At 38.7% G+C, this 27,756-nt stretch overlaps 1 protein-coding gene across 4 annotated transcripts; it reads left to right on the forward strand.

Annotated features, from left to right (window-relative positions):
- On the forward strand, window positions 1-27,756 carry usp31 (ubiquitin specific peptidase 31). Of its 4 annotated transcripts, XR_006822259.1 has the most exons (20): window positions 1-1,111; window positions 1,302-1,436; window positions 1,871-1,965; window positions 2,057-2,149; window positions 2,752-2,887; window positions 4,376-4,523; window positions 4,602-4,782; window positions 5,004-5,115; window positions 5,369-5,463; window positions 6,495-6,572; window positions 7,896-8,025; window positions 8,465-8,584; window positions 9,263-9,488; window positions 9,615-9,773; window positions 10,228-10,380; window positions 11,990-14,310; window positions 22,844-22,971; window positions 23,250-23,332; window positions 26,560-26,659; window positions 27,338-27,756. XR_006822259.1 is itself a non-coding variant. In XM_046033213.1 (16 exons), exons 1-16 carry the CDS (start codon window positions 587-589, stop codon window positions 13,480-13,482), a joined length of 3,879 nt encoding a protein of 1,292 aa, XP_045889169.1. In that variant the 5' UTR covers window positions 1-586; the 3' UTR covers window positions 13,483-15,070. The 4 variants fall into 4 exon arrangements, 2 of the variants coding, with proteins under 2 accessions (XP_045889169.1, XP_045889183.1); XR_006822260.1 differs by lacking the exons at window positions 23,250-23,332; window positions 26,560-26,659; window positions 27,338-27,756 and having other exon boundaries at window positions 22,745-22,859; XM_046033213.1 differs by lacking the exons at window positions 22,844-22,971; window positions 23,250-23,332; window positions 26,560-26,659; window positions 27,338-27,756 and having other exon boundaries at window positions 11,990-15,070.

Raw genomic sequence — 27,756 nt, forward strand, 5'->3', positions numbered from 1 at the left:
TAAAACGATTCTGCTCTTTGGTGTCTTGTTCCTCCAAATATGTAACACATTGCGGACACACTCTCTCCTTTAACTGTCATTACCTGCATACCATGGTGGATTATCAATTTCTGTTGGACGTGGGAATCTCGGCCGAAAAGGACGGTTGCTGTTTGTGTTGCTCTTGTTGTTATTGTAGCTAGCGCTACTGTTAGCTAAATTAGCTAACATTGCTGTCTTCGCTCTCAGCAGCTGAGGTTGATTCATTGCTGCGGGGCAGTAAACCAATGTTTATGTTACGCTTATTAACTCGTTACGTAATTGGCCTAGCCAGCATTTGAGGCAAGGTTAGTGCACGATATGCTAACGTTATTTGACAAGTTAACGCTAACATCTGTGTGCTTTAGAAGAAGACACTTCAATTAAAATGTTATTATTAGCTAAAACACCGAATGCTGCCAGCAGCGTAAGCTTTAACGTTAACTAACTTAGTTGGCGTTATTGCTGTCTATATGTTTTGAGATGGAGCAGCAGGAAGCAGCCAGTGGGATGGCTCTAATTCCTCATACCACATCTGTCTGAGTTGTGCGTCTCTGAAAGAGAAATCATGTCTTGCAAAGCCGCAACCAAGGACAAGAAGTCGAGCTTCAGCAAGAAGCTGTTCAGGCGAGGCTCAGTGCGCTCTGTGGGCAGTTTCATGAGCAGAGTCCTGAGGACACTGACAGCGTTATCCCACTTTGGATCTGAAGTGCAAACAGAGGACGACAAAGACGATGGAGGATTTTCCACGTTTAAATCTGGAAGTAAAGATGTGCACATGGATGATGGGGACCTCGGAGGTTTCCTGTCTGGAGAGAGAGTTCCTGGAGTGTCAGGTCTCAAAAACCACGGGAATACCTGCTTCATGAATGCAATTTTGCAGTGCCTCAGTAACACCGAACTCTTTGCTGAGTACCTCGTTTTGGAGCACTATAAAGACGAGGAGCTGGATGAGGACAAACCAAAGACAAATGGCATACATCTGCAGAAGAAGGGTCCTCTGGCCAAAGGAGAGGTTACAGAGCAACTGTCAGGACTTGTCCGGGCATTATGGACGTTTGAGTACACCCCCCAGCATAGCAGGGATTTCAAGGTAAATTTATTATAGTAGAGCACACTGTCTGTGGAAATAATTACTTTTTTAACACATGCTGAAAATGCCAGTACTGATCCACAACACTGCTACACAAATGATCTTTAGGATCTGCAATGGCTAAAACTCCATGACCAACAAATATAAACCTTACATGCATTGTGACCTTTGGCCACTTTTTTTTTTGCAGAATGCTGTGTCAAAAAATGCCACCCAGTTTAAAGGGAATGCTCAGCACGATGCTCAAGAGTTTCTACTGTGGCTGCTGGACAGAGTACACGAGGATATAAACACAGTCAACCCCAACTGCAGGCCTGCTATAAAGGTGAGTGTAGATCACTAGCATTGGGGGCATCGTTTGGTGTTTTATTAAAAAACAATGTCTGTAGTCTACCAGTACAGCCTTGAAGTTTAATTGACATGTGGACATTTCCCACTTAATGCTCAGCCATACTGCCCTTTCTGTCTGGACAGCTGAAAACAGTTGTTCCAGTTTTTATTGCAGGGCTGTTTTGTTACATTGCATTATAACTCACAGGTATTTAAATTATTCTGTCACTCAGCGTATCATGCAAATGAGCTGTGTTCACAGTCTGGTTAAGCAAGGCTTGCCTGGTCTTGTTTCCTCTGTTTTCAGTGGAAGTAGTTAACAGAGTAATGAAACAGAGAATATGAAGGCTTTCACAATAGCTTATGAACCCTGATAAACTGGCATGACTTATGACTTATAAATCTGACTAATAAAACCTGTTTGTTCAGCCACCTATTGAAGAAGATGATCAAAGCACAGAGGGGGCATCACCTCCCCTCTCTGCTGGGTCGTTTGTGCAAGAACTGTTTCAGGCTCAGTACAGGTAGGCTTTGTGTCCAGGTAAAGTTCCATGTTTTTCCAGTTTGGCAACATCATCTCTCTGCTATAATAAGGGATTTCTCTCCCCCCAACAGGTCGTCTCTCACTTGCCCACATTGCCAAAAGCAGAGCAACACTTTTGATCCCTTCCTCTGCATCTCATTACCAATCCCTCTGCCACACACGCGGTGAGTTACTCTTGAGCTGCAGCGTGAGGTGTGATCAGTTAACAGTGCTTAGTTGACAGGTTTTTACATGTTCATGAGAAATTATTACTGGTTTTGGAAGTAAACATGTATTGGTACAATAAGGCTTTTCAAAAAAAAGCTTGCATTATGTTTGTTTTACCTATTTTTCTAAACAAGCGCAATGTTTTTAAGTTCTTCAGATGGATGACACTTTTTATTAAAGGTCAAACGTGTGTGTGTGTGTGTGTGTGTGTGTGTGTGTGTTGACAGGTTTATGAGAACCTGAAATATCAAATATCAGTGTGTGTGTGTGGTCACAGAAGGTGGAATATGACCTGGTGGGTTAGAGAAGTGGTGGGGGTTGAGTGTGCAGGAGGTGCTTCAGACAGGTGTGGGAGGAGTGTGCACTTTGGAGTTTCAAACCACAACAACAGTGGGTTCATAGACTGTGGGGAAAAAAAGTGAAGTAGGGGGAAATAATGTAACATCTTTACACTATACTACATGAAAAACATGTCTTTAAAGCAGTAGGAACCCAGCCTGTATAGGGTATGTTAAGAGAGTATGTCAGATGTTTTATTGGTGTTAACTGTTTTTGCCAGGCCCCTGTATGTGACTGTGGTGTACCAAGGGAAGTACTCTCACTGTATGAGGATCGGAGTTGCTGTTCCCCTCAACAGCACTGTCTATCGCCTCAGAGATGCTGTGTCATGTGAGACCAAGATCCCAATGGACCAGGTGCTATTCCTGTCCCTTATCAGCTCAGGGTCTGATACAGAGAGTCTATGTTACAGTCACACAATGATAGCTCACTGTTCCTAAAGCCAGCTCTACCTCTGAATGGAACTTTGTCGTAAACCTCAGGTTTTTATGAAGTGGACTCAATAGTAGGGCTGCAACTAACATCTGTTTTCATTATCGATTATTCTAGGCTTTGGGAAACATCAGTGTTTCCCAAAGCCCAAGGTGATGTCCTCATAGGGATGAAACGGTATGAAAATTTCATATCACGATTATAGTGACACACACACTGAAACCATTTGAACAAGTTTTATATTGAAAACTAAAAATACAATTGCCATTTTGTTTACATAAAAAATTAAATAACAACAAATAGCCTACCTTTTGTAAACAAATAAAAATCATCTAATTGTGCATTATGAAGATTTTATATTATATAGGCAATACAATGTCCCGTGGACAATTACATGAAAACAAATAAGTCTTTAGAAGACAGTGATAGTAACTGCAATGAGCCCAAAAACTGACGTAAATACAGAGGAGCCTGTAGCGTTTCTAGATATGCTGGTTGGTTGATTAAACAGCGTAACGTGTTATCATGTGCAGTGGACGAATAGACTCTGCCAACACACAATGCACACAGCAACAGAACAACGTGTAGTGTTTTACAAGAGCAGCAACACTGAGAGCTTCAGTTTACTCGCTGTTAGCAAGTCAGAGAGACCAAAGCTAAAAGTTAACTCACACTGCGTTCACTGTAAGGTTATTTTCTTCAATCAAGTTTCCCTCAGCGCTCTCATAAAAACTAAAATACGACCGGACTTCAGAGTGACTAGAAAATCTCCGTAGCGCTGTCTTCCGCCGTGTTGTCATTGACCCAAACAAACCCACGTTGCATTCTGCGCTTGCGCGCCTGCTTCTGGGAGACGCTGGAAAGTGTTTGCCGTGAGATTATAACAATGTGGTAACCGTACCTGGTTATCATGGTAATTAAAATTTGTACGGTAATAATAACCGTCGGGAATTTTACCATGGTTTACAGTTAAACCAGTAATCGTTTCATCCCTATGTCCTCAAATGTCTTCTTTTGTCCATAACCTCAATATATTCAGTTTACTGTCACAGAAGAGTAAAAAATCCCAAAAATATTCACATTTGAAAAGCTAAAATCAGAGAATTTGGAGAATTTTCTCTTTAAAAAAGGACTCAAAGCGAATAATCGATTATCAAAATTGTCAGCGATTAATTCAATAATTGACAACTAATTGATATATTGACCTATTGTTGCCAGTCTACTCAATACACAGTTGGAGAGTAAGCCATTTTTAAACACAGTTGTCCTTAGGGCTCCAACAACTGAGTGCTAACATTAATTTAAGCTGACAGGATGAAAATGCGAGAGGAAATGTAAATGAGGGCTGAAACAGGATATCAAGATGACACTGTTAGTGATAAAAATTTGTTGTCCTCCTTTTTCTCTTTCAGTTTGTTTTGACTGAAATGTACTATGATGGTTTTCATCGTTCATTTTGTGATGACGATGATGATCTTAACATCATTCAAGAGAGCGATTCCATATTTGCCTTTGAGACACCAGAGACCTTCAAACTGGAAAATATACGCACAAAAAGAGGTAAGTCATACTTCATAGGTTCCCTTCTATTAATTTAATGTGGAAAAAAATATGAAGACATGTTTCTGTCTTTCAAAGGAAGTCTACTGGCAAACCTGAATCATAACAACTTCAAGTATGGGACAGAAATCAGCAGGACTCCGTCATTCATGCAGGGTGCCATGACTCCTTTAACGGCATCACCGAATAAAAACCTAGGACCAGAAAAAATAATCCTTCTGGTGTGTAACAGAGCTTGTAGCGGCCACCAAGGAAAGAGGTATTACACTTAGAATATTTTATGTTCTGTGATGTTTTATCTTTCCTATGACTGTGTAACACGCTCCTTCCTCATGTTCTTACCAATAATAAAGACGGCAGTCATTTTATCTAAGGCTGAACAATATGCAAAAATGGTAGTAATTGGTTAATGGGCTATTGGTGTTCAAAACTTACTGGAGAAATTGATAACGGCTAACAAAGGGCATTATGTTGATTTAGGTTTGGACTCCCCTTTGTACTGTACATGGAGCGCACTGTGACCTGGGATGCTCTACAGAAAGAAATCCTGGAAAAAATGCGTCATCTGTTGAGGCCTGGGGTCTACGTTCAGGTAGGAAGAGGAACAAGCAGTTTGCCTTTATAGATTGAATATACAGTAAATAAGTTGATGCCGTACATCTTAATTGATCAGACGGATGAAAAGGAATATTTGCACTTGAAATATGAGCCTCCAAAAAGAGTAAAATTAGTGTAATTATTGTGAAATTATTAATAATCATCCCTGTTGTTTTTATGATTACTCCTTGTTAGTAAGCCAGACGTACTTGTCTCACAGAAGTATTGACAGTGGCGTCTCTGTTTAGGTTGGACCTTTCAGTCTTCGGGTGGTTGGCGTTGTTGGTATCACCTACCTCCTTCCTCAAGATGAACGACCACTGTGTCACCAAACTGTGGATAGGTCAGTCCTGCTCTCTGTTTTAAACAGTATCTGTTTACCGCCTAATTAGGACTTAGTTACCACCGAAAATGTATATGCTGGATAATTTTGAATGTTATGTCATTTTGTGATTTTAAAGTTTTGCAATAACACAAATGTGCATACAGTATGTGCTTTCATAAATCTCATGAGATAATGCCTTGCACAGCCATTCATGTCGAAAAGGTGGTTAAAAACAGTCAATTTCAAACAGTTACTAGGCAAATATAATTTGCAAGACTGTTTTCTCAGTATTAATTTAACATTTGCATACAAAGGTAAAGTGTTTAATCTTCTCTCTATATACATGCTCCATGGGTTCAGTTCCTCTCATAGGACTGCTCAGGTGACATGCCCTAACATGATTTTGACTGTTTGTTAAAATGCCGGTTTACCATGTTTGGCTTACCTACATAAGTTTGCAGCAATAAAATCAAAGTCACAATGTTGTTGCTCCATTGAGGTGCATGAATCAAAGTAAAATCAAAGTAGGTTTTGACATCACTGGGATTGATTACTGTGGTTGATTAATAGGTATTTCTGCTCTTGATCTATGTAAATTGTTTTATTTATTAGTGGTTATCAAATGACAATAAAGCAATGTTAAGTTAATTGTGCGAGATGCGAAGCAACAAACATTCTTGTGTATCGAAAATGGTATGACAATGCCTCCTCCGAGATGGACACATTATCACTCATATTGGCCATTTTCTCACGTGTACGAATGGGTATCTTTGATTTTATGATTGATACTACTACTCGAATTTATTATCCTTATTGGTTTGGTTCTTTGTCGATACTCTTATCAGTTCTTTTTTCTAAATTACTACCCATCCCCCTAACGGAAATTCCTTCACACTGACCCCATTTTTAAATGGCATGTAATTGCATATGGATTATGCGGCACACAATTCTGCCCAGAAAAAGCTAAATGAAGGGGCATCAAGTCCTGTTTCGTCTGCATCTGCTTAAGTCACTTCATTGGTTTCCCGCTATTATTGTTTCCATTGCAGAGCATACAAGTCCTGTGGACAAGGGGGCCCACCACATGTGAAGATTGTGGTAGAGTGGGACAAAGAGACCAAGGACTAGTGAGTGAAAAAGATTATCTGCCAGAGTTCTGTGGTCTGTTTTGTTTTATCAACAGTGTGTTTGTTCTGCAAAGAATGAAAAGAAGCGAGTTTTTGACACTTGTTTGCCTTGATCTTCATTGGGAACAATATATTGGATTTAAAAAAAAGCTATACTGTTGGTTGCAAACTATGAGACATGCACACAAATTACACTTGATTAAACTGTGGTGTTTATTTGGTAGAGGGTTACTCATTTTATTGACTTGCCTTGTAGACATGAAGGTGTACTTTATAGTAACTCACTGTAATTTTATTGAAGGCCATTCATCAAAAGGCAGGCTAACAAAGGCTAGCTAAGCTTGTGTATGCGTTTATGTTGAAGGCACTATTGAGATGACAGTATCGGTGTAAAAGTTGCATAAGAAAAATTCTGAATAAATATGCCTTAATCTTGCCCATGATAGAGATAAGATTATACTTAGAGAAAACAGTACCATGTATTGAAAGAAAGTGTGACCTGAAAGTATTTGATGGCCCCAACAGGTCATCCAATCCTTATACCTGTTTCTCAACTTAATGTGAATACTTCTTTGCTTAGACACACACTTAGAGACACAAAAAAAAGCTTGCCAGCACATCACTGCACCTTCACGTGTCAGTTACGAACACGGTTTTACAGCTGAAGGCGAGGCAACCTTTCAGTCAAATTGATTTAGACAGTCGCTGCATTGTGCAGTTAAGCAACACCAAATTAACAAGGGCTGTTTTCACAGGACTCAACCTATTTTGAGCCCTTGAATGTAGGTGCCTCCTACTATTTTTCCCTAAAGGCTATTCATCACATTATTTGTTAAAAAAATAAACTTGCTTAATCTACTTAGAAATGTGCTTTCTTTGAACAGCTATGGTTTTAAACCAAGTAAACACCAGAGTCTGAAGTTCCGCCTACTCAAGCAACGACACGTCTGCTCTTATTTCCTCACTTGAGCTAATTACCATGTTGTGGTCTGTGGTTAACAGACACACATATACACCCTTTGCTGGTCAAATCGAAGTCACAGCCTCATCAGAAGTCATGTGTTGACGACAAGTTAGTTCATCAGTGGTCCAGCTTGGCAGTCCCTGCAAGACATCGAACGAATACTCTCAAACCAGATACACAACACATGATATCAGAGGATAAATTGGATTACTGCGACGTGTTAAACAATTCCATCAACTGTCTTGAAATATTTTACTTATATAGGAACTAGTTTGATCAAAAATCTCAAGGCAGGTCTTATGATCCTCATGTGACTCTGCTGTTGAAAGAATGGACGACTGTGCTTCATGTTCTCACAGTCTGTTTGGACACACTGAGGAGGAGTACATTCCTGATGCTGAGAGCGTGTATCTGCACAGGGAACAACATCATCAGCCGCAGGCCTGCACCCTCGCTCAGTGCTTTCAGCTCTACACTAAGGAGGAGCAGGTAACATTTTGGCCGTGCACATAACCTGTGCACACATGCACAAAATACACACACACAGTCAATTACTGCACTGTGAGTAGTTTTACATTAGAAAGCAAATCTTAGATTTGCCTTAGCACATGGCAGTGGTAAGTATATTTTGAAGTATTGCCTCACATTTGTCTCCTTCCTACCGTTTTATTATTCTTCTGCTAAATCTCAAATAGCCTTTCACTCTCTGTGGTTTTATTGTGTATTTGACTGCTAATGCTATGTTTGGAATAAACTAAAAGTTCTGAGCACAGAACTACAATTTCATTGTGGTTTGACTTGCCTGTGATTGCTCTGGAGGAGAACAGAGAGAAAAACCCAGGGCCTCATCCTGTGCGAGGCCCATTTCATAAGCAGTGTGGTCTGGACTTGCCCTTGATGGCTGCTTCCTGGGCTGTGTGTGTTTCAGCTGGCCCCAGATGATGCCTGGCGCTGTCCCCACTGCAAGCAGCTGCAGCAGGGCCGCATTAAGCTCAGCCTGTGGACGCTTCCGGATGTGCTCATACTGCATCTCAAGAGGTTCAGACAGGTATTTCAGCTCAACCAAACACAGTTCAAATAGAAAATAAAAATGTAATCTGTAATCTACTTTCTGAGTATCTAAGAACAAGAATCACTACTGTTTTTATTTAGCATCCAGTTTCTGCTTTTATTTATCTGTGTTAGCCCTGCATATCGAAAAGTGTCAAGCATCAAATATCAGGTCAAATTTGTGGCCTTGTTTACTTATTCCCTGACTTCAATTCAATATTTTGTCAATTTTAAACTAATTAATTGTGACAAAGTTCTTGTACTGATTCTCATGTTTAGACAACATTTACCATTTAAGATCTATGGCTTTATTTGTTTATATTTATATTTCTCAAAGTAACATTTAGACAAATTACTGCTTGGAATCGGTTCTGAAATTTGAATGTCATTTCGGCACCAGTATTGAAACATTTAAAATGCTACCCAGCCTTATGTTTGGTATTGGTGAGTTTTTGTTTTATTTTCTGGATCTTCAATATAAGAAAGGAGTTGACTGGCATTCCAAACAACTAACGAAGCATTTTAAAGTCCTCAGTAATGGTTGTAGCTATTTTGTACTGTCCACGAAACCACAAATAAACTCTGCTGTTGGCTGCAACGAGCAGGTAGGCCGGAGTCGTTCATTTCAGGAGTCGTTCCTGAAATGCTGAGTTGTTTGTCTTTGCGTCTGTTTCAGGAGGGAGACCGGAGGGTGAAGATGCAAAACATGGTGAAGTTCCCGCTGATGGGCATGGACATGGCCCCTCATGTGGTTAAAAGAAGCCAGAGCAGCTGGAGTTTACCTTCCCATTGGTCGCCATGGAGACGGCCCTACGGTCTAGGAAGAAACCCCGATGACTATCTGTATGACCTGTATGCTGTGTGCAACCACCATGGGAACATGCACGGAGGCCACTACACTGGTAATGCTGTAAACAATTGTTCTACTTCAAAGGTTGTATGTGAGAATCAGAATATAGAATTAGACTGTATAGTCATGCGTTCGTCTTCCATTTTGATCTATTTTTCCCTTTGTTTTGCACTCGCAGCCTACTGCAAGAACTCAATTGATGGTCAGTGGTACTGCTTTGATGACAGTGAGGTTTCACCAGTAGCTGATGATGACGTGTGTCAACAGACGGCTTATATACTGTTCTACCAGCGGAGGACAGTTATTCCATCCTGGTCAGCCAACAGCTCTGTTGCTGGTCAGTATTTATGTCTGTCTTAATATCTGCTGTATGTACAATTCCAGTCATGTTGTGATGGAGACTGGTGTGAAAGTGTAGCTTTATTGCAGTAGTTGCAGGAACATAGCCACAAAGGTGTACCACAGTACTATTATGACAGAGGGTGTAGGTTTTTGGTTGAATACTGGAGAGAAACTAACATGGTAATGTGCTGTAATGTGGAGGTGTGTTTTGAAGCATGGGAGCAGGACTACTCATTTAATGCTGAACGTGACCAATTTAAACATCTTAATTAGAGTAAAGCCTTTCTCTGGTTTATAGCCATTGTGGTTATAATGTGCATGTCCCTACCACACAAGTCAGACCTTTTTGGGAAATTGTGCTATTTCTGGAGGGAACCAACTACATAATATGCATCACCGTGGGTCTAAACTTTTAAGAGACACTAGAGTTTGTATTGACTTTTACACAGGTTCCACCAGTTCATCCCTGTGTGACCACTGGGTCAACAGGTTACCTGGCAGTAGGCCTGCTAGTTTGGCCTCCGGGGCCTCATCCAGGCGCACCTCTCTGGCATCACTGGCTGAGTCAGTTGAGTTTCCAGCAGAACGCAGTGAAGATGATGGTGAGACCATGCTTATATTTGTCTTAATTTATTTGATCTTACAGGTGTCAGATTGTAATTCTTTGCAGTGCTGCCTTATGTAAATTTTTTTATTACTTGCACATGAACTGTGGCTGTCTGACTCAGAGTTTACATTTCAGGCCATATTTGTAACAGAGGCGCAAACTTTTAAGATGCAAAGCTATGTTCGAATAATGCCATTCGTAACGCCATCCACCGCCTAGATGAGACTAGACTTTTTTAAATTCAGGAGACCACAACTAATATAAAAGAGAATACATTTGGCAAACCATCAGTTTCAGATCCAAATGACAAAAGGAAACAGCTTCAAAGAGACATATTTGCTTTCAATGTGTCTCAGTGTATCCAACCTTTTTTAAAATGAGCAACACAAACCTTTGTACAAAGCGCCAAACTCCTTCTACTGACAATGTTTCTGTTGGAAACCAAAGATACCACAAAGTTTTCACAGCGTTCTCTATAGCCAGGAACTCTCCCACCAACTCCAAAATTCTGTTAATAACTGTTTAAAGAAGGAGAATATTTCAGGGACAAGGCAGCAAGTCTCTTGACACGTGTCACGTATAACTGGGATGAACAAGACGACATGCCTGACAGTTCTGTACTGTGGGAAACCTCACATACCGAGTGAATCCAAATTGAGACAGATGTTGGCTCGGACTGCTGTTTGTGGTTAATATAAATGCAGGCTGTGTTGAACACTCCAGAAAACTGGGGTCGGCATAGTCCCCAAATATGTTGGCCAGGCAAACTGGTATTTAACTACAACTTTCACAGATCTCACTATGGAAAATGCTTCCAAATTATGTAATTTATTTTACAGCCAATGTTTTGCTACTTACATGTTTGAGTGCCTACACATTTAAAGCTAGGGCAGGCAACGTTGGAGTATCTGAGTTAGCTAGATTTTGAAAGTATCCAACTGTAAAAATCCCACCCCTTCCCTTCAGGCCTCCCCCAAAACACATTTTGCGTGTGGGTAGGTAAGTAGACAGACAGGCAGGTAGGCCAGCCAATCGATTGGCCACAGATAACAGATTTATTTATTTTTTTGTGCATTTGATTTATTGCTTGCTGTTAGGATGTAAAGAGGATTTCAACAAATATGCTTCCCGAAATGAATTGCCTACCCTAGCTTTAAATGTGGCATCAATTCTTACCATAATAGTAGTAATATTTTATTAAGTAATGTGTGGGCATTACTTACAAATATATCTACACACTTTAATTAGTTAACGCTGTTCAGATATCTTTGGCACAAATTGCAAAGTGTAGTTGGTAAATGTACTTTTTCAGCTCCTGAGAGTTCATCAACACATTAACACAAAGCTAACACATATGCGAATAGAAGGCGAAAATCTGAGAGCATTTGTTACAACCGCCAGGTCCAGTTCTGTGGTAGCTGCACAATTTTGAACAGCACAAACACTGCTGTGCATGGTCAATACACTGATGCAGTCAAAGGTGTGAATCAATACAACTATTGATTGTTAATGTTTATATAAAAACAAGATTAAGACCTGTATGTGCATGATTTTGCGGCTTTATGTTATCTAAATTTCTTTATTAAATGTTTCCTTGTTTTTAGGAGGATTCTCCGTCCGTCCTTTTGTGAGGAGCATCCAGCGTCAGAGCTTGTCCTGCAGGTCTTCCATCGCTAGCCCTTTAGCCTTCAGCGACAGTGGGATAAAACCTTCGTGGTCTCTATCTGCAAAGCTGCACATGCGGTCCAACTCGCCATCGCGCTTCTCCCTCGACTCTCGATGTTCTCCTCCTCTAGAGAGGATAGGAGAGGCCTGTGATGACAAAGTTTCCACTTCCTGTTTTGGAAGCTACAGTAGACATGAACGCTACTTTGGCAGCAGGTCTCCCCTGTCGATGATGGAGAGCAACTTGAGTGACCAGGACAACAATAAAAGGTTCCTAGACATGATGTACTGCAGGGCTCCCACTCCAGTCGAAAAGAAAGGCACCAAAAATGAGCCAACTGAAAACAACAACCAGATAACCGCTATTGACCAAAACATTGTACCCACCCAAGCTACTCCCTCCAAAGAACAGAAACGTAAGAGCAGTATCGGAGGATTTGCATCCAAGGCAGAAAGCACAGGCTCAACAAAGAGTTCCAGCAAAGCGGAGCAAGAGAAAACCTCCAAAAAACGTTTGTGCTCCACCCTTAAGACCGCCGCTTCTGAGACATCTTCCAGTACACCTGTGAAGGGCAAAAAGATGAGCAATACTAAAGAAAAGAGTGTAAATACCAAGAAAAGCACCTCTACACCCAGTGGAACTCCTTCTAAAACAAAGGAAGCAACTCGACCTCTAGAGGCAACGCCACAACACAAGCCATGCGTCCGCTCCACACCTCAGTCCTCAGCTTCTCCCTCGCCAACTGCAAAGAAGATTTCCAGTGCCACTGAGAAAAGCTCTGCGAATAGTCGGAAAAAGCTGATAGAAAGGAGCTACAGCAGAGATTCTATGCACACTAGCCCCCTGGTAGACAATCTCCGAGGCAGCTTGGTAGCCCGCTCTTCACTGCCAAAGAGTGGGGAAAGCAACCGGCCTGAGAGGAGATTTGTGAGGAGCTCTAGCAGCAGCTCTTCTGTCACTAGTCTGCGCTCACCCAGCGTATCCACCAGAGACCTGCAGCGCAGCAGCAAACCGGAGGAAAAAGCGTTGTCGTTCTTCAAGAGTGCCCTGCGACAAAGGGAAAGCCGCAGGTCGGCCGATTTAGGAAAGAGCAGCATGCTTGCAAAAAAGGCCTCAGAGAGGACATGCAAGCAGAATGGACAAGCCAAGGACATTGCTGGAGATAATGGAAAGACAGGAGGCGCTGTATCTTCACAGAAATCTGTAGAGTCTCATGGAGGTGAGACAAAGTCAGAGACAAAGGCGTCTTCCAAGCCCCCCAGCTCTCTCAGTCGTACTCTATTAAACGTTGGAAAATCAAAGTCTTCCACTTCTGAAGTAAGTCTCAAGTCTCCCACAAACGGGAAGAAGCCTCTTGAAAGGATGGCTTCCTCCCGAAAGCTGTCATCAAGCATGCAATCTCCTGCACGTACAACACAGAGGCCTCAATGATATATCGATAGTAGTTAACGTTGAACTTACATAATGCAGCTATTTTCTTTGTGCCTAAGTTTCAGTGAACATCAGATAGATTTGTAAATAGACATTTTTTGACATTATGGTTTTGTGCACTAGCATCAAATGCATATACTGGCTTTGAGGTTTGAATATCAGCAGCTAGTTTTGAGGATAAAAAGTAATATATTTCACATCACCTGCATATTTGGGTTTCAAACACTTGCATGGTATGATGCCAGTTCTTCTATTTTTTTAAATACTGTTTCCAATTACACCTTTAAGCATTAGGTATGATTTTGATGCAAGTGAGAAAATGGAGTGAAGGCTGATCGGTTGACACAAAATGTGTAGATGTTTTCTGGCATGGGGGATACATGGGTAGGCCATATCCATTCAGCTGTACAACACAACATATTTGATTGTGTGTACTGGAGGTGTATATGACAGCTGACAGAATTCCCTATTGGAATCTTGAAATCCAATTATCTTCACTTCACATCTTTGCATGTTGGGAACATTAAGTTTAGTTTTCTTGCAAGATGTAATGCTGGCCAAACCTGATTTTCAAATTTTGCAGCTTATACATTAAAATAAATTAAGGGGCTAAGAAACATTTCACCTTATACGCACCAATAATACATAATATATCCTATAGACTGACATTCTGAATTGATTTAGACACACATTCTTGGAATTAAGATAGAAATAAGCTGGCTGTTGATTTTTAAACCTCCTGTTCTATAAGCATTTTGAATGCAACAGCAGTGAGAACAGAACCTTAACATCAAAAATGGTCTCTGGACAAATATTGAGGCTGAGTTGGTATGCTCACAAACACACGCACACACATACATAAGAATTTCATTCTGAAAGAAATGTGGCTAAGCATTCGTAGAAATTTGTATTGATTGTTTTAAGTAAAACCTGCAATCTGTCTTCCAAACACTTTCTCCATACACCTCGTGCATTGGTTAATAGAGGTAACGTGTTTTGTTTTTTTCAGGGAGAAAAGACATTAGTAGCCTGAATGTACTGACAAGTAATTGTCTGGATAGTATCAAGGATTAATATGTAGCTGAAAAAATAAGAGATTATTCTAAACATTACATTCTAAACAAACTAAACATTAAACAAATAGAAATACAGTGGTGACGGTAGGCCCTGTACCAAAACCTAAAATGATTTGAGATAAGAAAGAATCGGTACACACATTGAGAAAAGTTTTCCAATATTTTAAAACTTTATTTTTGTTTAATACTAGTAATGTTTTGATAGAAATGTATTTTATCAAATGCTTATTGAAATTTTTTTTTCTGAAAGGGACCGTGTGTTTTGGCATGAAACCCTTTAAAATCAAAGTATATAAATACATATATATGTGTGTCTGTATAGTATACAGAATATGTCCCATTTTTTCCTTTCCATGAGCAAGATAAAATTATCTTAAGCGCCTTTCAATACTGTACATGGAAACAAGTTATTGCTTTTTGCAACATTGTAGTCTACTACTGTATGCACCACTGAGTAGGAATGTTGTATTGTTCGCACTTTGTATAGATAAAGTAGTTTTCTTTTACCAGAACAGTCATATATACATATATAAGACACACACACACACACACACACACACACACACACACACACACACACACACACACACACACACTCTAATTTAACAATGTAATTAACCTTTCTTTATATGTTTGTTCATGATTTCAGGACATATCGTAAAGTAATTTATAAAGTCATTCATCTCAATGTTTCAGGGGTCACCCCTTTCATACACCTGGTGCTGTAACAGACCAATGCTCCTCTGGCACTGATATATCTTAAATGAGCATATTTTCAAATGCTGATGTTCAAAACTGTGAGCCACACACTTCAGTGAACCAGAAACCCTGTTGGCAGCATTTATCATAACCTGTGGTACCTCATTGGAGAAGACAGTACTTTTTTAATTCATTAGTACATTCATTTCTTCATTTGGCTGAAGCAGAATATTGACAATGAGCCGTTTAATTAAGCATAGAACTACATTAATGTTGTCTGAGCACATGTTGGCCAAATATGGATATATAGGCTGAACTATCAGACACAGTGTAGAACGTTTCATTTGCAGTAAAATGATTGCAGTAAAGGCAGGATATTGTCACTGCAGCTGTCATGAAGAACAATCATCGTTATCGTTGTAGAATTATCCCACCTGCAATTGCAATATTCATACACCAGATACCAGCATATTGTATGTTTTTAAATGAATGAATGTGGTTATGCCATTGAAATCCAATTATTAGTAACTATTTATTACTTTAAACATTAACATAATTTTTGAATTACAGATCTATAGTATTTCTCTCTGCTGTTTCTCTGTAGCATCTACCAGGTTTACATTGGTTCTCAGATGGTTTCAGAGGAAACACCACTCAATTTATAGATAAATGTTATTTAAATGGCCTGTGCGGTGTTTGAGCAAATCTGCAGCTTTAAATGTGCCTGGCTTCAAATGTCTGACAATAGTTTTGGTGAGAGAGGTTTGCTTTTGGAATAACCTGTGTTTTACAAAAAGTAAAAAAGTAGTTGTAAGGCGACACGGTTGCATCATATTTTTCAGGCTGACTAGAAGATTGAATTCTACAGCTTGTTTTGTAACCAGACATCATTATTTTAACTCAAAGATTCACAACATGCTGTTCATCAATGCATTGTGGGCATTCCATCTATCTATCTAAATTTTACCCGGCAGTGTTTTATTTAAATTTAACGGTCATCTGGTGAGAATACTAATTAGGCTATAGAAACAACAGAAAACTTCAAGGCAAACATAAATTTTGTTTTTATTTACTCTTACCTGTAGTTCTGTAACTTTCTGAATAAAAGTATCTCCAAGATGTGAAACCAGAGCATCAAATCTGACATTTAGAGGAAAAACACATTTAAAGATAGTCTCAGTCAGTTTACCTGTGAAGTGATGAACATGAATGGCACTACAAGCCTCTATATATCCTCAGGATGTTTTTATCTCTCTGTCCTTCAGTGACTTCACATAGTGTGCTGTCCTTACTGTAGGTGTTACTATGGAGTAGTGGAAAAGTTATCTGCTGCAGTCCTGTTACTTTTCTGTCTGTTTACGCAACCATTGCACAAACTGACCAGCCCAGTCCCCCAAAACGTTGTGGGATCTTTTTTTAATGTCCCTCCATTAGAAAATATATAGTGGCTACTGTGTTCAAACTGTCACTGGCCATAGAACTAACATACTGCTGTTTAAATTTGGTGGTATTCCTTTAGCTGCTCTTTTCTACTTTACATTGTAATCTATCAGGAACCTTTGCATGGCACTTTAGATGAGAACTGGACAATTTTATGTAATTTTGGCTTTTACTTTTTTGTTCGCCTGTTCTAAAGCCTGTAATTAAGTTGTAGTGGCTTGTGTGCATTTTAGAGCAGGATCATGCCATTGCACTTAGTTGTTTGTCCATTCATCCACTTGCTAAATAAGAAGTTTATTGGATTGTGGTGTGAGGCCCCTCACTTTTGACTTTTTTATTTAGTTATTAGGGCCATTGTAAACAAATATCAGTAGACATATTGCGTATAATACTTAAAGAATGGTCACAATTTGAGATCACAATTGCTTTCAACCAAACTTTTTATGAGGCAAATGAAAGGATTGTTTTCTGTACAGAACTTAAATCTGAAAGCTGCAGCCTGTTTTCCAACTATTTTCCATTTATCCATAACGACACACATTGCCTACGTTTTGTTAGCACATGCAAGTGAGCTCGTTCAGTACTAGTAGTGTTGTACAGTGTAAATTCTTTAAAGAGTTCTGTGGTCTATTGCAGGTCTGTTATAAAAATCCCAATATACGATTTGAATGTCTACAATATTACTTTGGTCCTGCGTTATGTTGCAGGAACCTCTTATAAAGTGACCCTACCCCTAATCCAAACATGGAACTTTTCAATGGTTTCCAATCATAAAAAACATTAGTTTTTTTTTATAGTATTTTATTGTGCCTCGGCCAACATACGAGTAGTAGAGCAATAATCAAACAGTCATCTCATTTGTTTGATGTTCGTTAATTAGACTAAGAAAGCTAAGGTTTACTTAAAGTGCAACATGGCTGAATACCAAGTGCTGTAGTCTATCTGTGTGTGTATATATATATATATATATATATATATATATATATTTATTATATATATATAAATTCCCAATTATTCCAGATACATACCCTTTGAAACAAGATGTCAAAAATCAATGTAAAATGTAAGACAAAATGAATCTTTACAGAATTGTTTCTCGACTCTAGCTTTCTTCACTGCATCTATTTTATTTGTTGTCAATGTACACAATTGAGAATGATAAATGCAGTATTGCATGAAAACGCTAATGCATGTATTTCATTAACTATGCAAAAATCTACAGAGAAAGCAGAGCATGGCTGATATATTCCATAGCTTCATTTGCACACCATTCCAATATTTAGAAATTGTAAATTACAGAATGTTTCATCTGTACAGTTAAAATGATTAAACTTTCAAATCTTGCCTATATTAAAATCTATTTAATGCCATAATTTCTTTTAGCATTCTACCATTAAATGTTAATATTCCCCTTTTTTCTCATTTTATTTTTTAATTCTGCTGATCTGTGCTCATGGGTGCTCCTACCAAACTGGTAGTTGTTGTTTTTTTATTTGTTTTTTTTTGACAAGATGTTTAACATGTTGTACTGGTGTACACCAGCAGAGACAACACTATGGATGCGATAATCTCTATGTGGTTACTAAATAGCCTGATGTATGTATGTATGTATTGTGAAAAGGCCTTCCATAATTCACTTCAGTAAAAACAGTTTGTGAACCGCTGTTGAAATGTTCTCAGCTGCATCATATATATATATATATATATATATATATATATATATATAGAGCTAAATGCAATAAAGAGTACGTTTGTAGTTTTATATTACAGTATGTAATGAACAATGACATTAAAATGTAAATGTTCAGTTAATACTATTTTATATTGTAGTATTTATGCTGATGAATGATTTATCATTTCAATCATGATGTGATTTTTGTTTTTGTTTTTTTTTTATTTAAAACAGGCGGTTTATTAGCAAACAAACAGCTTCTGAACATGCTTTAAACAGCACCGCAATCTTTTTCTGAAAACCGGTGAAGTGGGTTTAATACATAAATCACTGTAGTTGTTAAAATATATAGGCAGGTAGGCTTCCCTGCAGAAGTTTATTAAGATTAGAGACTCCTGCATTGAGTTATCTGTTATGACATAGCTGTTTTTTTGTTAACGGAGTCACACAAAGTTCCAATTTTTCAAGGTGAACCCATTAATTAATGCCGTGATCTGCAACATTTAAGCATTTTACCACTAAAACAAAGTTGCAAAAACCACTGAAACAGAAATACCAACACACCTACATTTGAGCCACAGACTTACTGTAGAATTAAAGCAATACAGCAGTGGTGTCCTTAACATTAAAAGACTCAAAATTAGCTTAAATTGTGAATTTGGGGTAAAACAGATGGATGGGCAGATGGATGAGACTTTTGAGTGCATTTTTCAGATGTAAACACTACAGACGGATGATACTGAAACTTTTCAGAAGCCTTAAGCAAAACAAATTGTAATGAAGTGCTTATATCTTTCTTTGGATGATACATAAACCAAGGAGCTGTGTAATGAATGAATGTCACGAGTCTCCTTTAAATATTCTTTAAGCTAACAAAGAACACTATAGTGCTAAATGCAACATGTCTCCCCTTTGACATTTTTGTCTTTTACTTATGTTTTTTTTAAATGTGTCATTTCCAAAACATTTTGTAAAATAATGTGTTTCATTCATTGAGAAATTTTCTTTTCAATTAATAAGGACATTTTACTGTATTCCTTGATGTACGAGATTCACAAAGTTGTCTATATTGTTTGAACTGTCCTAATGTTTTATTATATTTTACATTAGGGTCTCTGTTCCTGTGCATTTCATATTTTTTCTTACATTTTGTTTTCTATTTTTTTAAGAGTTGAGCAGTGTTTTAACAGTAAGTTCATTAGACTGTGTCAGAGTCTTTATATGTTAATTTATTTCTCTTTATCATGTATGCACTTTTGATGTCTTTTTTTTGTTTCCCTGAAAGGACAAATGTATATATACTTTGTTGGCTTACCCATGCAAGTACATAATGAAAACTCTGATTAAAAAATATTGAAACTGTTAACAGTGGTGTCTTGTTATTAAGGTCTGTATTTATTCCTACACTAGAGGGAGCTTTTCTCTAACAAATTGTCCCTCAGAATAGCTCCATGTAGCTCTGGGGGTTCATTGGTTTATAGACTCACTGATGCAGCATTAAAAAAAGAATTCGTGTGAAATTAACATTTAAGTTACACAAAGGCACGTGTATTACTATTTCACAACATCAGATTGATTAATGTCAGAGAAGCCCGTGGTCTCACCTTGAGCCAGTAATGAGTGTAACCAATCAATGGTGCAGCTTTCAGATCTTTTCAGATTTCTCTCTCTTTCAGGTCTCTGTACAAGCGTTTGTATTCTCGCAGCTTTTACAAGTTGTACTGTAGCAGCATGAGACACATCTTGAAGGCGTTTTTATTTTCATGTTCAAAGATCCCCCTTTTATCCAGTTTAGATCCAGGTGGGGTTGGGCAAGAAAGTGTACGAGCACACAAATCTACTGCTTATTGTCTCGCTGCTGCAGAGACCGTGTATTATCTGAGGCCTAGAGGTTTAGAGCTTTTCCTGGTGTGTATAGTGGGTGCAGCAGTTGGTATGTAAAGATACAAGCATGTCTGACCTCAGTTTTTACTTTAAAGAGGGGCTTGTCATACTTTGGCATCTATGGTTACAACATCAGTGACACGTTTAACTTCAGTTTAACTTCAACTACAATTGTGTAGTGAATGTTCAATTTGTTATCCTTTTAATAAGAAATAAGAATTGCTATTCAGTTTCTTGGTTGGATCAAGATTAGATTCTAAGATTTCATTGCTGTTTGACTCTAATTATGACTTCAGTCAGAAGGAAATAAAGAGTGATGAGACGCACAGTTCCCTGTGAAAAGCATATTCCTGGACAGCTTTAATTATTATGTATTAATCCTTTAAGTGATTGGTTAAATTTTTAAGACGAGCAATATCTTTAAGTTACTTATATTGAAGCTGCTATCAGCAAATTATAAATAAACTATATAACAAATTATAAGAAACTTAAATGTTAACCAGAAGTGGTGAAATTACAAGTCGCACAAAACTGGACTGCCAGACTTGTTCTGGGCTGCTCTACTAGACCTAGCACTGCTCATGCCTCAACACTGAGCAAAGGATTTCCTTAAGCATGGCCACATATTTCAGCTGCACCATTAACTCACAGATGACTCACATTTTTATTCGAAATAGTTTGCTGCAGTACTCATATCCACAACACCAGATTTGCTGGTGATGGTCATATTATGGTCCCCTGCCTAAGGACTAATGCATTGAAAAAAAACTGTTGTTTACAGAGCTATAACAAACTGGACTAATTTACACCTTTATATCCATCTAATAAAAAAATAAATGATCCTTCAAAAAGAATATGAAGAGACTTCTCTTGGGTATGTAGATGACAGACTGAACAGTTTCATATGAATTGACTTTCTTATACATTGATTTCAAAAAGTATTCCACCTAATTGTATGTTCAGTGGTGGCTGCTTTGACTTGTATATGAATGTTTTCAATTGTATGTGCGCACTTTTTCTTTTTTTTTTTTAATATGTATTATTGTACACTATAACTTAAGGTGATTTTAATATATATTAATGCAATTGAATGGAATGTTTTATGTAAAGTATGTGAGGTGCGGACCCCAGGAAGATTAGCTGATGGTGATCCTTTATATAAACAAATATTAGACTTTTACATTATATATGTGGATTTTTGTTATTAATGCATTAACATTCACGTAGCATTTTGATGTTGCTGCTGGTCGAGCTGGAGCAAATCCTATCCACTAATTGAAAAGTAAGCATTTCCATCTATTTCCATCTGTAACAATGCATCACAGTTTTAAGATGATGTCATGTTTTGTATGAAAAATCTCAATCTGCAAAGTATCAGTGATAAAGAAGAAGTCGTCAATACTTTTGATCAACTGATCGGTTATTTTAGTAGTAATTTTATAGCATACAGTACATAACAAACCACATTTAGTGGCCAGAGTAGAGGAGGTCAGAATAGCATAGCGTCTGTCTCCTGGCTAGCTGGTCTCCCACCACCAAGCTGATTTCCAATCAATGATTCATCTCAAAGAAGCTGTTAAATATAGTTGTCTTTTCCCAAAGTTTGAGGTATTTTAGTCCCACTTTCTATCTATCATTTAACTGGCACTGGTATTTTGGTTTATGCCATAAAACAGGACAGCCAGTCATGTCTCGGCTGATTACCTGGTAAGCAGAGGATGCAATTTACTCTCATTCCCTAGTGCTTTTAAAGGGACTCGAACCAGCACCAGACTCCTCGCTCATAATAATATCAATCCCACATGGCACAATGGAGTTACTTTAGCAATTTGCCTGTGGTTTTATCTCCTTTGTCCCCTCTTTTGACTCCACCCCAGAGAGTGCAGAAAAATCAATAAGAATTGATTTTAGAAGACGAGAAAAGGCGGTTGGGATTCAAGGGAAGAACCAGGGGAAGACAGAGACAGAGAGGTACTTGCAGTAAGGTGCGAGACCCTCAGCATAATATGCATGTGCTGGCACAGCTAAAGGTCACCAACATGAACCTGTCTGTAACAACAGATTATGAAGTGTCTAGCCCTCACCGCTACTGAGGTCTCACATATAAGATAATAATAATGGCTGCTGTGAACATCGATGCGACCACTTAACTGCAAGTAATTTTAATCCATAAAGAGGAAGTGAGTTGCTTTCAACTGCAGCCAACGGTAGAGCTTATTTAAAATAATTTTCTTGAAGACTGTCTTCCTACAGCAGGGCAATTGTAGAGGATTAAGCTCATAAACGCTGCAAGATTCAGTTGTTTTTTAGACATTCATTGTAAAGTGGGAAATAATACCACCACCAAATCAGCTGCCCCGCTATCAGCATTAATTTGTCATGTTCCTCCTTGTAGCAGTCAATTAGCTGCCTGTTTTTCACTATCTGCTGCCGAGCTTCATTTCGTATTCACTTTCACACTGCTTGTTTGTTATCCCTTTTTTTCCCCTAGACCCCTCAATCAACCCTTCGCAGGGTAACGTTCAAAGCAGGACAAGACAGCAACAGACTTTCACTACAGAGAGGAAGAGCTGTTTGATTTCTATTGCAGGATTCGTCCGGGGTCCGGTGGGTCAGCGTGGCTGACAGCTTGGAGATTGACAGCTGAGATCTTTCCCAGGCGGAACCGTGTTGGACAACATGAGCAGTGATCCAAGGCACTAGCGGAGCGGGGTGAAGGTGGGGTGGCTGCAGATGTGGTGTTTCCCTCGGTGAAGTGTGTGTTGTGTGTTGTTGGAGGGGAGTGTTTTGGCTGAGGGCCATGTTCACCCTGTCATCAGGACTGGTGAATGGTACTCAGTACCTGCAGACTTAGATCTCAGCATCTGGGGACCCATCAATGGTTCAAGATGAATAAAAAAATAGGAATCCATTTTTTCTTTTTCTTTTTTGTTACTTGTTTTTTGTATTGAATTTTTATTATTCCCTGCTGTCATTTCCTTCCCTTCTTTATCTAGTGTTTCAGACAAAGCAAATACACCAAGATTAGCACTGAGAAAAATCGTCACTCTTCCTGATTTTGATCAGAGCCGTCCAAACGGTGAGTTGATTTTAATATAGATGCGCACACACGGATATCCAATCACAATGCTGTTACGGTGTTGCACAGATTTTTCTTCTCTTATGAAACACGCTTCTAAAAAAAAATGATTTGTTCAATATCACAATAGCGATTTTAAAAGTTGATATTTGTCTGGTGGGGTCATGCTTCACTTTAGGGTGTGAGTAGATGTGTGTGTGTGTGTTTGTGTGTGGTGGGGGTCTACACATTGTTTCATAGCCTTCAAATGCTTATGGCTGAACTTGGAGAAGTGAGGTGCATCTGTTCCAAGATTCTTAATTATTTCAGCAAGTAGCATCTTGGTAAAAAAGGATTGAATCACATATACAATATCTTCTCATAACATGTGAAATTTTAATCATTAGCACCAAGTATTTGGAATTATTCATAAGATGCAGCAGAATACAAACTAATTGTTTTGATCTAATTTTTTAAGCTCAACACTTTGGATCATTCTTAGCTGTGGCATTTCAAGGCATTTTACAGCAATAGCATGCAGTATGTATTTTCTGTTCTGGTAGGGTCAGAACCAGACAGGGTGTAATGACCCTTTATTTTCTACTGACAGCATCTTCAGTGTGCTTTCAGTTATTCCAATGACATGTGATTCTGTGTTTGGCCACATTTCCATCAAGGTGGCATAAAAAACATGCCTGAACCTGTCAGCGAGCAGGTCACCCTACCTGAGTGCTTCATATGCATACAGTAGCCTATATCCATACATTTATGGAATAACAATATAACAAAGGGATTATGTTTATGAACCTTTTTTTCAGATTGGGGTACATGATTGTTTACCTTGCCATATTCAGCTGTAGCTCTAGTACCCAGGAGTCCCTGGGAAGCAGGATTGAAACTGAGTAGATTAGCCTGTGAAATAAAGTAAAGAGGTCCAGAACTGTCACATCTAAAAGCAACAAGTACTGTTACTGGATTAAGGAGGCAAAAGAAATCTGAAAATGGACCCAGTGGATAGTAAACGGGGATAATGGGCTTACCAGCACTCCTACCCCGGGCATACTGTTCTGAAAAAGCTGCCAAACCGCACGAAAGTCACTGTCTTGCAGGTTCTAGCCATTAAAATAATTTGACCACCGGTTTATGAGGAAGAGAGTGGAGCCCAAACTGTCATGGTATCATACAAGTACATAGACACTGGCCAAGTATGAAATAGTATACAAAGTGTATATCTAAAGTAGATATTTTCCAACATGAGAATATTCTAGTGCTGTTTGAAATGTCTTACCCTGACCCAGGATGTTGTGAATGGAAATGTATGTCTACGTTTTTGCAAAGAAGACGACACATTATGCGATTAACAGGCAAAAGAAAAAGAAACATTGCATGGCTCTTTATGGTATGCATGAACAAAAGTCTGGAAGGAACCATAATTTAGAGAGGCTTCAGTGCTCATGAATCCTCTTTATCATGATACATGGTTTCATGAGCACAGCAGCTAATACGAATATAAAGCCAGATGCCCCCGTAAGCTGTTTCACCATTATTTATTTATGAATGAATATTCTCCAACTGCACTAATATGTCCCTGGGCTTAGGGAAATGTCCTAATGTATTTGTTAAGCTTGGCCTGGGATTCTTTATTACCTGTCAAATCTCTAAAAGTAACACTTTATCATGGAGTTTTATTTCTTTTTCTTTCCACCTCCCTACAACACAGAGAATCCTCTTAAAATGTGAAAAGCAGAATCTAGCAGATGATAGTTGAGCCTGTGGAGGAACTAAGATACACACAAATGTTTTTATTATCATTACCTGCAGTTACTGCATTATAAAAGCAAACTGAAATAGAAATGTGATGATACTTAGCAGGGGCACAAATGTTATTTATTGCACATGAAGGCAGAGATGTCCGCGAATCTGGCGAATGATAGTTCCAATATCAGGAAAAATGTTTCCTTCAGTCATAATATGGCACTAAAACAGAAATCATCTGTAATTCTTAATGAGCCTGTTATAAATGCTGCTCCATACACATATTTTCATGATCTAGAGCACTCAAGGTGAGTGAATTGGTACCTTTCCTTATTAAGCTACTGAGTGTTAATGCACTTTTTTTTTGCACTTTGGAGAAGAGCAATGTGTCAAAAAGATAAACTTAAAACTGCTTTACTTTATGTAACAATCTCTTGTGAGTTCTGTTTGTTGGTTGAAGGACGGATACAGGAAGAGTATACAGCAGTGCCTCCCATGTACCAAGATGTGCTTCTTTATGCATCCTTGAAACCCCTCAATTAAACCCAACCATGAATGCACACTGGAGAAAATTCAGAGGGACTAAACAACTGCCTATCTCGTTGCCCCTTTTTTTATCTTCATGTACCATTTCCCTGGTGAAAGACAGCTTTTAAAAATTTGAAATGAAAATACAGATTGTATTTCACCGAATTATATTTCCCAGTCACCTAATGGCCTTGTGTCATGTTCATGACAAGTTTCAAAAAAAGCTATCCTCTCCACTCGGCCAATTAACAGTAAGAAGAGGCCCTATTACATTCCCCAGACTCTCCTTTTCACCAATGAGAATAACAATGAACCCAGCAGAATGAATTATAGATCGCCCCATACTCTGAAGAATAATATGAGCACTTTAGTACACAGTAAATTTTGGTGACCATTTAAAGGCACTTTTAAGCTGTTTTCATTGCCTGCAGAAAGTGACTAATGAGTGTACTCACAGCACTGTAATGAGTCAGCCAAGCGTTGGCTTTAACCAGAGCAGCACCCTAAACCAGAGCCCTGCTGTTGTATGTATGTGTGTGTGTGTGTGTGTGTGTGTGTGTGTGTGTGTGCATGCTGTGTATAAGCTCTCTCCTTCAATTCCCACCAGTCTCTGGCTGGCCTTCCAAAACAGCCTTTCTTCAGCGATAAGCAGCGCCTTTGCTTTTTAATTCTGGTGTTTAAAATGTAAATAACAGCTCTAATTCCACCTTTGTAATAACTAGAAATGATTGAGACATACAATAGATCCTATAATGAAAATCCATAATTAAAAGACAGATGGTTCTTTTTAAAACAAACATTTTCAGATTCAACTCAATGGATGCCATGAAACAGAATTTCATGTGCATATTGGAGTTTTTTTTTAATGTAAGATGTGGAAAATTCATCCCTGCTGATAAGTAATGTATTACCTCACATTCTGCAGATTGCTGACCTCAATATGACAGCTTTTATCTTCTCTTTAGAGCCAGAGTGTCCTAAAGAGTTCATTTAGCTGTTGCTGTAAGAGATGAGATGAACCCCTTAAGAGCCGGAGAACATTCGACGCAGTTTGCTCCACATAAAGTAAGAAATGTCAGCCGTGACTTTGAGGCAACCTGTTTAAGTCTACCTCTGTAATTATGATGTAAGGAAACACATTAATGAATAAAATATCAAACTGTGCCTTGAGTATGTAAAGTTGTAAGTCTCAGTGGGAACTCATGAGGATCTTAAACTCTTATTTTCATGCATTTTTAATTGGTGGTGAAATAAAAGCAAAGAAAACAGACCAATATGAACTGCACAAAAGTCTTTACATGTAATGCAGAGGCAATTTACAGAAATGTAGTGTGGCTGGAATCCAGCACTCTCCTCAGGCGCCTCTTTTATTTTCATAGCAGATCCAATGACAGTAATGAATCATAGTTAAGACCATATTGCAGTGTAAGCTTGCAGTTTATTAAACAGTCAGCAGCTCATTGCTTTTGATCCTTGGGAACGTCATTGTAATAGATTACAGTCCTTCTACGTTGATAGTTCTCCAACTGATCCTTCTCCGGCATTCCTTCCCCTTCCACGTTTCGGACTTCATATTTCTCCACAGAAAGCTCAGAGGAAAAATAACAACCAGCAAACAGACCCGAGGAGCCATGCTTTAGAATGTGAATGCAATGACCTTGGCTCATTTTATCCTCCTGAGTGTTGGGTTTATGTGGCTGAAGGCAGGAATTTAATCATTGCATTCTTTTGTCTCTGAAACAGGTTCACTCTGACATTCTAGGGAAGGACGAGATATGTTTGGAGAGAGTTATCAGCTCTTACACAGAAGCAGAACCCTTTCAGTTTCCCTTGACTGCATCATTTATCATCAGATGATTGATACTTATATCTAGTGCTGACATGGGGCCATTCTTCGTAATTCTACTCAACATCTGCCATTAACGCCGGAGCAGTGAGTCAGGATGGGGTTATGTTGTTGATTAGCGTGCACCATCAGTATTGGTGAGATTTGTGACACTGATGGCTGTTGAGTCCTGGAAATATTGATGGTGAAGGGGGGAAATATTGTTTAGTCACTCTTGGGAGGCCAGAATATGTGAATGTATCAGCTGAACATCACCACACGGTGCTGGGAGACTCATGGCAATGTTTAATTTATAATCACTTTTTTGAATCTTACT

This window comes from Micropterus dolomieu, linkage group LG02, assembly GCF_021292245.1.
Source record: "Micropterus dolomieu isolate WLL.071019.BEF.003 ecotype Adirondacks linkage group LG02, ASM2129224v1, whole genome shotgun sequence".
Taxonomy (NCBI): Eukaryota; Metazoa; Chordata; class Actinopteri; order Centrarchiformes; family Centrarchidae; genus Micropterus; species Micropterus dolomieu.